Below are 8,955 nucleotides of genomic sequence, written 5' to 3'. Positions count from 1 at the left end.
CCGGTAAACTTGCTTCGATTGAGGACCAAAATTGCAACATTTGCTACATTTTCAGCTACTTTCAGACTGCACTGTGTCAAATACAGACTAATTGAAAAATATGTTCACCTCTTTGCCTGTGGTGGCGCTGTGCCAAGAGCTACCGAAGGAAACGACATGAAAACCTCTGAAGAAGATCAGCACGACTTCCTTCTTCACAAAATGTAAATAAAAATGGAGCAGCATAAAATTGACATACTAAACGAAACATTGTCAATGTATTGGGTGAAATTTAACTGTTTATTTGTCCAAAGAGGCCTACTTTTTACATTTTTTAATGTCCTCTAGAAAATTGGTCATGGCCTGGACAGAGCCTGGTCATTTGTAAATAGAATTAAATTTTTTGCAAGATATTGTCCTGTCATATCTGCTTACAACTCATATTTTTCATAAACTATATATAGATGTAAAGCAGTAGGTTACTTCTTTAAAAAGATTAAAAAACAACAACAAACAAACAGGCCGGTTTGTTCAAATATATCTGCTTTTACTTTTATTCATGGACTGTACAATCTTTTATTTTCTCTATCACACTATATGACAATTATGACTATCGGTTGATATAAAAGGTTGCATAAATAATTTAAATGTGGACATAAAAAATAAATATGCAGTTCATTCTTTTTAAAAGAGTCCTTTCCTTAGGTCTCTTCTTGCCATCCTAGCGCGGCACGCAGGTTTGATATGTACAATCATGCTGAACTTCTTTCCAGTTGCTATTTCAATGTACATTTTGGGAGGGAGAAATGCAGCAGACATTTGGATTTATGAAGGAATGGAAGAGGAAAAACACTGCAGAGATGAGAACTAGTAGGAATATCAATGTTCTGAAGAAGTTCAGAGAAACTACTTTTGTTTTGTTTTTCTGTAGTACATCGACAAACCAAATCGGATTCTTATGGTCCTCGTCGGTTTCCTGCCTGGATTGTTTAAAGAGAGAAGTGGGGCTTTCTTGACTCCTGCTGGCTCCATCCTTGCTCAGCTTGGCCCGCTGCAACAGAATTCCAGTGTGGGTGTGATGGAGAGAGCTCTGCCCCTGGGTAACACTTTCTGATGCCTCCCACACACCATGTGCACTTTTTTTTTTTTTTGTCTGCATGACCCTGGCAAAGAGGAGCTGGTGATATCTAGAGAAAATTGCTTTTGTGGGAGTCAATCTTAACACAGGAATTGGCTAATTATGTGGTGTCACAGGAATGCCCACTGGTCCCCTATGTGGTGTCGGAGGTGGTAAACTTTCATTTCCTCGTCTCTTCTGACTCCGTGTTGCTAAGTTTTGAGAAAAAAAAAAAACGGTGTGATTGACAGGTCTGTCTAGAGACAGCTTTCTGGGAACTTCTTAAGATCCTGCTGATGTCCCAAACACTAAAGGAAACAGATTACAACCATTCTATCGCTCTAGAGAGAAAATGCACCTTCGGGGCTTTGAACTGAGTTAGGGTCTGAATCCAATGAATGTTTGTACATGTAGGAGTTGAAGTTTCAAGGACGTTTTTTTTTTTTTTTTGTAATTATTACAAGAACTTTTTTTGGAAAGAAGACCCGATTGGTCCCCTCCTGACCAGTCACTGCTGTTGCTGATCCGATTTATCATGCAAAGGATCAGACCAGAAATTAGCTTATAAATTCTCTCTCTGAGTTTTCTCTTGCATCCCTTCCCTTTGCGAAGGAGAAATGTTGGTGTTTGAGTAACATGTAAAGCGCATTCAGTCTCAATCTTTGGCTGCTTTAGTATGCGTTGTCCAGCAGTGGCGTGTTGTTGCTGCTCCTATCCTGTGGCAAGCGGCCGTGCTTCCTGCTAGGCTGCCTCTTCGGCACCTCCTTGGCCACCGACTGGTTGTGGTGGGGCCTGAAGCGCTTGCACTTGCAGGAGGTGACCACGCGGATTTTGTAAGTCCGAGTGTTGCCGTTCGGACACTGAAGCTGGACCCTTCTTGTCCTGGAGTGCGCCGGGATGCAACGGTAGTCTGCGGCGCTGTTTCTCCACCACTTCCCGCGGATGATGGAGTTGGGCATGAGGTGGGCGGGGAGGCACTGGCCTGAGCAGACCAGCTCCCGGATGGGTTTGGCGCTGCGGCAGGAGCCATCGGCGATGTAGCGGGTGGAGCGCAGCTCCCTGCAGCTCATCTCGGAAGGACCTGGGTGTGAAGAGTGGCACAGTTTTAACACACGGAGTCGATCAAAACATGGAAAAGCACAGACGCTCATCCCCCAAAGCTGCTCAGTTGAGTTCTGAAAGTTGCTACGAGAGAAACCGCACAAAACCGCAAAAACATATTGCCTTGCCAAGTTAGAACCAAGCCTGAGTAACTGGGTGTGCTAAATGTTTTGGCTTCCGTTCTATGCCGTGATTCATTAATCTAATTTAGCTTAATTCCTGCTAAATTGTAGCTCGTACTTATGAATCCAAAGTGAGGACCATCAAGCAAACTGAGAGAAAAACCGATGATCTTCTTGCCGTTTGGACCTTTAGCTGATAGAGGTGATGGAAGAGATGGAATGCTGGAGTAGATACTCAAGTTAATTTAGAAAAAGGAAACATGAATAGAAGGCCACTTCTTTTCCTGCTAATTGCCCTATTTTGGGGGTGTCTGGGTTTGACAATCAGACCAGCTCTTCCTCAAATGAAAGTTAGATATTGGAATTCAGACATCTTGGCAGAGAAATCCCCATTATGTAAAGTAAAAAAAAAAAAAACGTCCCTTGTCACCAGGTAGAAGAAGAGCTGAATCAGCGATCCTTAATTATATTACAGTAAAATAGATCTTGGCTGGATTAACAAATAAAATGACTCACAAAACACATTATTTACAATCCCAAGATTAATGTCCAGGTATTCCTTTAAGTGAAATGTATTTTGATTGATGGAAAAACAAATTTTAATCCAAGAAAATACACAGAGTCCTTCTGATAAACACGAATGAATTTCAGCCAATAAGATCAGATCAGATTTTGAGCAGTGACTCATGGTCTGATCATTAGCTGACAACAGCGCCTGACAAAGAAGCCCAGCTGGCAGCAATAAACTGATAGCAAATCCAGACCAGAGGCCCATTAAACAGCTCAATCGAACCAAATGCAGGTCTGGGGTGGAGGAAAGAAAAAAAAAAAAAAAACTGGCATTCGGTTTTTTCACCCTCAGGAAACGTATATAGCTCTGGAGGAGTAAACAGCTGTCTGGTTGTTTTAATGCAACATTATAAAAGCACTCTAGAGTTTTCAATAAACTGGACATCAGCCAGGTTGATCTAAGGCAGCACACTCGGCCTGTACTCCTACATTTAAGCAACAGCTTTTACAACAACCACACGCACAAGTTACTGACCCGTATTGCTTTACAAGCCCAAGAACAGTCGATTCAGAAATGATACACCGAGAGAAGGATCAGTTTTCCTCTGTGGCTTTCTTTGGAAAAACAAACAAAAAAAAAGACCCAACAAAGGATTAATGATTTTTTTTTTTTTCTCACTCTGAAAATATGATCTGGTGATATTCTGCGTGTTCTGTTGTTTGTGTACACAATGTCTGCAGCACGCAAGCCGAGGCAGTTTGCATTAAAAACTCCCGAAAAATCAGGACGTTAATCAAATCTGAGCTCTGTCCAGGCCAAGTCTTGCTCGTTCTCTAATCGTCCTCTTTAGTGAGCAGGGATGGGCCGGCCACTGATTTCCAGGCACACCAGAGTTTTCACAAGTTGCAGCAAGGAAGTTTCCATCATTACATTCCGACAGTGTAGAGTATTTTTAATGAGATGCCAAAGGAAGTTGGGGAGTGACTGCAATTTTGTCCTGCTGCCGCCCCTCCCCACCTGTTGCTGCCCACTGATGTTCAGCCAGCTGACAGAAGGGCCTCTATGTATTTACACTGACAGTCACTGTGTGGAAGCTGAAATAACAACACCCATCACTACAATTAAGGTTAGACTGTTTGACACCGATACAGATGGCACTTCTCAAAAAAAAAAAAAAAAAAAAAAAAATTTTTTTGTTTTCCTAAAAAAGCACTGTCTATCATTAAAAAAATAGCTTTACATATTGTTTGATTTTCTTAACTTTTTGTCATATTTCATATTTCAGTATAAAACAAAGAGATATACACGTCTCTTGTTGTAATATTTGCATTTGTGAAATGAATGTATAAAAAAAAATGTGTCAAATGTATGTTGATATATTTATTCTAGGCAGAGGTCTCAGAAATGCTTGTATCAAAAATTCTACGTTTTGATTTTACAGCATTTAAACCGTGAGCAGCACATCTGTAAAGTAGGAATGTTGTCTATTATTTATAGAAATATATATTTATTTCTAGTGATAATTTGCAAACCTCAGAAACTGATGATTTGGATGGTATGGCTTCACACTGCTTCAACATCCATTTCTACTGTTGGTTTCATGATAGAAATAATATCATTAATTCTGACGTACTGATCTGTAACAGATAAGTTCTATTTTCAGAGCAGCATTCATGTTTGTGAGACTCTGTTTTCAGGGGCTGATCCAGTGTTGCAAATTTATGAAAAAGGTTATTTCTACTAAATGTAGCTGAATTTTTTCTTTCTTTTTCTTTTTTTTCAAACTTTCGCTTGTTTGTTTGTGTAACAAAATCTGCGCAAATGTTATAGGCAGAATTGTTATGGCCATAGCAGCATACCAGATTACCAGAATATTAGCAACAAAAGAATCGTCGCTTCTCTGTTTAATTATAGCAAATTAAATATTACTAAATATTTAATTTAGCAATGTATTACTTGTATATATTGTATTCTTTAGTATTCCTTCTCAGAATTGTAAAGTGAAACTCTCGTATTAATGCATGCTAATAAGTCAAGGAAATACACAGCTGAGTGAGTTTTAGAGAGGATTGGACAAAATCTGCCGTGTCCCCAAACGGACCAGAGAAGGCCAACCTAGGACTTAAATCAAGAGATGGATAATAAAAGTGGTCCGGAACATTTGTGAGAGTGCTTTTCCCTTTGGGAAGTCCTTGATATTTGCTGTGTGTTTGCTAATAAAAACAAACGTCCCTTATTTTGGAGAAAATTAAAATGTCTAAGGTATTTAAATTTGGTCATCTTTGGTGCCGTTTTTCATCCTCAAAGGGAGGAATCACTCACACAAATTGACCTTAAATCCTCATTCTTCTAATCTAATCAGTCGCCTCCTCTGAGCTCCAGCTTGAGAGGCCGTGGTTAGGCAACAACTCCTGAGCCACCCAGCTTGAATCAACGATCCCTCTATCACAACATACAGCGTCTCCTAACCACAGGTGGGAATCATTCCCAAAAGCAGCGTTGCGTTTAAAAAGCAATTTCTTAACCCCGCTCTCCACAAAAGGCATTCCCCCCCCACTGCAGAACAAACTTTGGTGTTTTTTTTTTTTCTATTTGGGGAACATGTTGTTGCAATCAAACGGTCATGGAGCAAGTAGAGCTTGACTAATAGTATAAAGAGAAAGGGAAACAACCTGGAAGACAATGTGAAACAAAGCGGTGATGTCTTTGTGAACGCTCAACTTCAGACTGCGTGAAGGGAAGCAACCACAAGAATGTGAGTGTGAGCCAGTCTCATCACACTCTCATCCTTGGGTTTTGCACTCTCACACTCAACATATGCACGCGCACGCACGCACGCACACACACACACACACACACACACACACACACATTGCAAAGTTGTTGCTAATCAGTAAGCCGGCGAGAAAATGTGACATGATTTGAAGTTGGGATCAAACAGCAGATCCCATTCAGCTTGGACAGCCCTCACTTTTCTACATACAGGAATTTCAGTGGAATTTTAGTTGTTTGTGTTAGGAAGCACAAAAGCTACAAACTATGGACAAAATTCAACACCTTCTTAACTGTGGCAAGACCAAGTGGTGAGAAGGCAGGAGTTAATGTTCACTATAAATTTGCTGCCAACCCCCCAACCTAAATGTATAATATTATTTAAGACAATTCTAGAAATAAGAGACCACTTAAACGTAGTTCCATTATTCCTTTATAACCCGCCCCCCCAACACCCCCTTTTAAAATTTCTGGAGAACATGCTTCTGAGGTGAAATTGAAAGGTTTGAATTTTAATTGGAAATCGACTTTTGCAATTTCCAAGTGTTCACACGCAATTTTTTGCGTGTGAACACTTACAGAAAATACTTACTGTAAGAAACCGTGTTTGAAGTGGAAGTTCTCCCTCCGTTTTTTGCCCTGTTATTAAGGGTGTTGTTGTTATTGTTGTTATTGTTGTTATTGTTGTTGTTGTTGTTGTCCGAGGTCTGCAGGATCGCCTGGTGGGGTGGCCGACTGTTTTCTCTCCGGTTCGGTAAAATCTCCGTGGCATCGTTCTTTATTTCCTTCCAGCTCTTGGCGGCCGCGCAGCATCCCTGCAGCCGCAGCAGCAGGAGCGCCGAGCTGGAGACGATGAGGGCCACAGACACCTGCATTGCTGCTCGGGCAGAAATAAATCAAACCAGACCGGCAAGCTTTCCTTAGAAATAAAAATCAAAACTACTCATACGCACACACACTTGATCATACAGCACCACGCACACACACACGCCAAAGAGATGCGCACTGGTCCAGGTTAGTCACTTCCAGTCTCCAGTGTGAGAGGGGCACGCGTTTTTGGAGCTTTTACGCCAGTTCTTGTCCGGCGCTGACAATTAAAGCTCACTCGGTGTGGGAGGGGTTGAACCTGGGCGATTCATTCAGGAGGGAGGAGGACGGGAGGGGTGTGTGTGTGTGTGTGTCGGGGGGGGGGGGGTATGGGCGAGTAAACAGAGGAACAGAGGAGAGGGAAGTAGAGGTGAGGAATACGGGAAAAAGTTTGAGGTCAGAGAAGATGAGAGAAGTGCAAAGGAGTGGGGTGGGGGGATGGGGGGGGAGCGGGTTGGGACAAAAAAAAAAGAGCAGAGACGAGAAAAGAGGGAGACGGACGAGGGTCTGTAGAGTGAAATATCCCTCCGTTGTTGTTGGAGTTAACAGCAGCAATGCATCTTAACGCTTCCCATCGCATTACGTGCCTCAGAAAGTATTTTCTATAGGTGGTTTATTTTGGACATCATCTGAACACGAGTCCTCCCAAAGCTGCAGCTCCTCTCACTCCCCCCCGGAGACCTTTCACCCTGTACCCGTCTTTATAATCTAATTACACAAATGAATCCTTCGTCTCCTGCGGTAATGATTCCACCTCACCACAGCTCTTAACAGATACATCACATCTAATGAGATGCTCAACTCCAAAAAACTCCCATCAGGACGTTGTTGTTTTAATGTGGTCATCGTCAACCCCTATAATATTTAACATGGGCTGTTTACAAGGCATGAACTCGTTTTGTTTAATAATACGGATTTCTGCTTAGAACGTGGACTGATAGTTCCTGGCATTGCCTGATAGTACCGCTGAATTGATGAGGACTCTGTAATAGAGACTCGCATTGTAACACTGCCCTCTTGAGGGAGAATCCAGCATGCTTAGGTCCTGACGTTTCAATAGAATCTCTTTGTTTTGTGAAGTACCAAAAGGGCCATAAAGTAATAAATACATTTATAATAATTAGATGATTACATGTATAATCACAAGTTGAACGGAATTGGAGAGAAACAGAGTCAATAAGAAAAAGTATGAATAATGTGCCCCCCCCCCCCCCCATTATTCAAAAGTCAATTAATGATTAAATAAATAGAAAAATGAACCATACTCTTAATATTGTTGCAGTGTCAGTCAAGTTTCTTCGTATAGTACTTTCCAGCAAAAAGGCAGTTGAAAGTGCAACCGATTGTGAAACAAGTGATAAACATTATACGTTTTGTCAAATGCCATCATCAAACTCTTCAAGAATAAACCTTATCAAATATACATAAGATACAATATACATTATTCCAGTTATTAGTAATCAAAGGCAACTCTTTCTAGGTGTGAAGACACTGTTGCAGTAATCATTGTAACTAAAGATAAACACATGGATGATTTTTTGCTAGATGTCGTTGGAAGATTAGTCCTTTAATCCTAAAAAAAGGTTTTTTTATGCGACGGGTCGACTTGGCAATTGTGTTTAATAAGTCAGTTTCCCCTCAAGCTCCCTGCTAAGTAATCTCCTCCAACTGTCCTGCATCCTGCTGATTAGACTCACCAGGTTTCAATCACGCTCTTCACTCTTTAGTATTTGAACCCGCCGGTTTTTATTGACCCTTGGTCAGTGGCTTGTTTTGTTGCATACGCCCCAGTTCTATGGTCCACTTACCTTGCTTCATGCTCAGCTCTACACTTTTTTTTTTTTTTTTTTTTACCATTTTAGATCCTTTAAACGCACCGTGTTGCTCACGATGTCTTTTGTCTGCAGTTTGGTCCTCCTCTAACACCAAGCCTGGAAATGAAAGATTACATCTTCAAACCACCATGCTTGATTCAATCTCATGTCGTCCAGCACTCCTGTGACGCCATCGCTTCCTTCCTGACACCAGCAAAAGCAGGGAGTGTAGAAGTGGGTGCTTCTGACCGGAGTGCACAATGTAGCTTGTACATCAGGAGTCTGCAATTGCTGTCCTGGAGTGCCTCTCTCCTGCAAACTTTTGAATGCATCTGTTCTCCATCACGTCTGAATCAAATGAAGCGTTGATGACCACGCCATACTTTCCGACATGCCAACAAGGAAATGCAATGTTTTTAGTTTTTTTTTCCTTTTGTTGTTGTTGTTTTTTCAGGTGTGATGAAATGTGGGCGCATCCAAACGTTGCAGGACAGTGGCACTCGAGGACTGGAGTTTCTGATTCCAGTCCACTGATGTGAATCAACATGCGTTGGATTTACTTGCACTTGGACATCTCATGTTTACCCAGTCCCACGGCATATTTTTCTCCCGCGCTGTTGAGTTCGAGTGTGTTTTTGGAAGCTTTATTTTCTCTGTAATCAACTGGATCAA

The 8,955-nt window shown here is 41.5% G+C and overlaps 1 protein-coding gene across 2 annotated transcripts; it reads right to left on the bottom strand.

Moving 5' to 3' along the window:
• Window positions 1-505: 505 nt before the first annotated feature.
• Window positions 506-8,949, bottom strand: sost (sclerostin). Of its 2 annotated transcripts, none has more exons than XM_015018657.1 (3): window positions 8,278-8,949; window positions 6,195-6,479; window positions 506-2,177 (listed from the first exon to the last, which is right to left on the bottom strand). In XM_015018657.1, the coding sequence occupies exons 1-3, from the start codon at window positions 8,324-8,326 to the stop codon at window positions 1,768-1,770; spliced, it is 744 nt and encodes a 247-aa protein (XP_014874143.1). In that variant the 5' UTR covers window positions 8,327-8,949; the 3' UTR covers window positions 506-1,767. The 2 variants fall into 2 exon arrangements, with proteins under 2 accessions (XP_014874143.1, XP_014874144.1); XM_015018658.1 differs by having other exon boundaries at window positions 8,347-8,949.
• Window positions 8,950-8,955: the final 6 nt, after the last annotated feature.

This window comes from Poecilia latipinna, unplaced genomic scaffold (genome assembly GCF_001443285.1).
Source record: "Poecilia latipinna isolate Pla-1442-1.1 unplaced genomic scaffold, P_latipinna-1.0 Scaffold2303, whole genome shotgun sequence".
Taxonomy (NCBI): Eukaryota; Metazoa; Chordata; class Actinopteri; order Cyprinodontiformes; family Poeciliidae; genus Poecilia; species Poecilia latipinna.
This window is presented reverse-complemented; position numbering and strand designations above follow the sequence as displayed.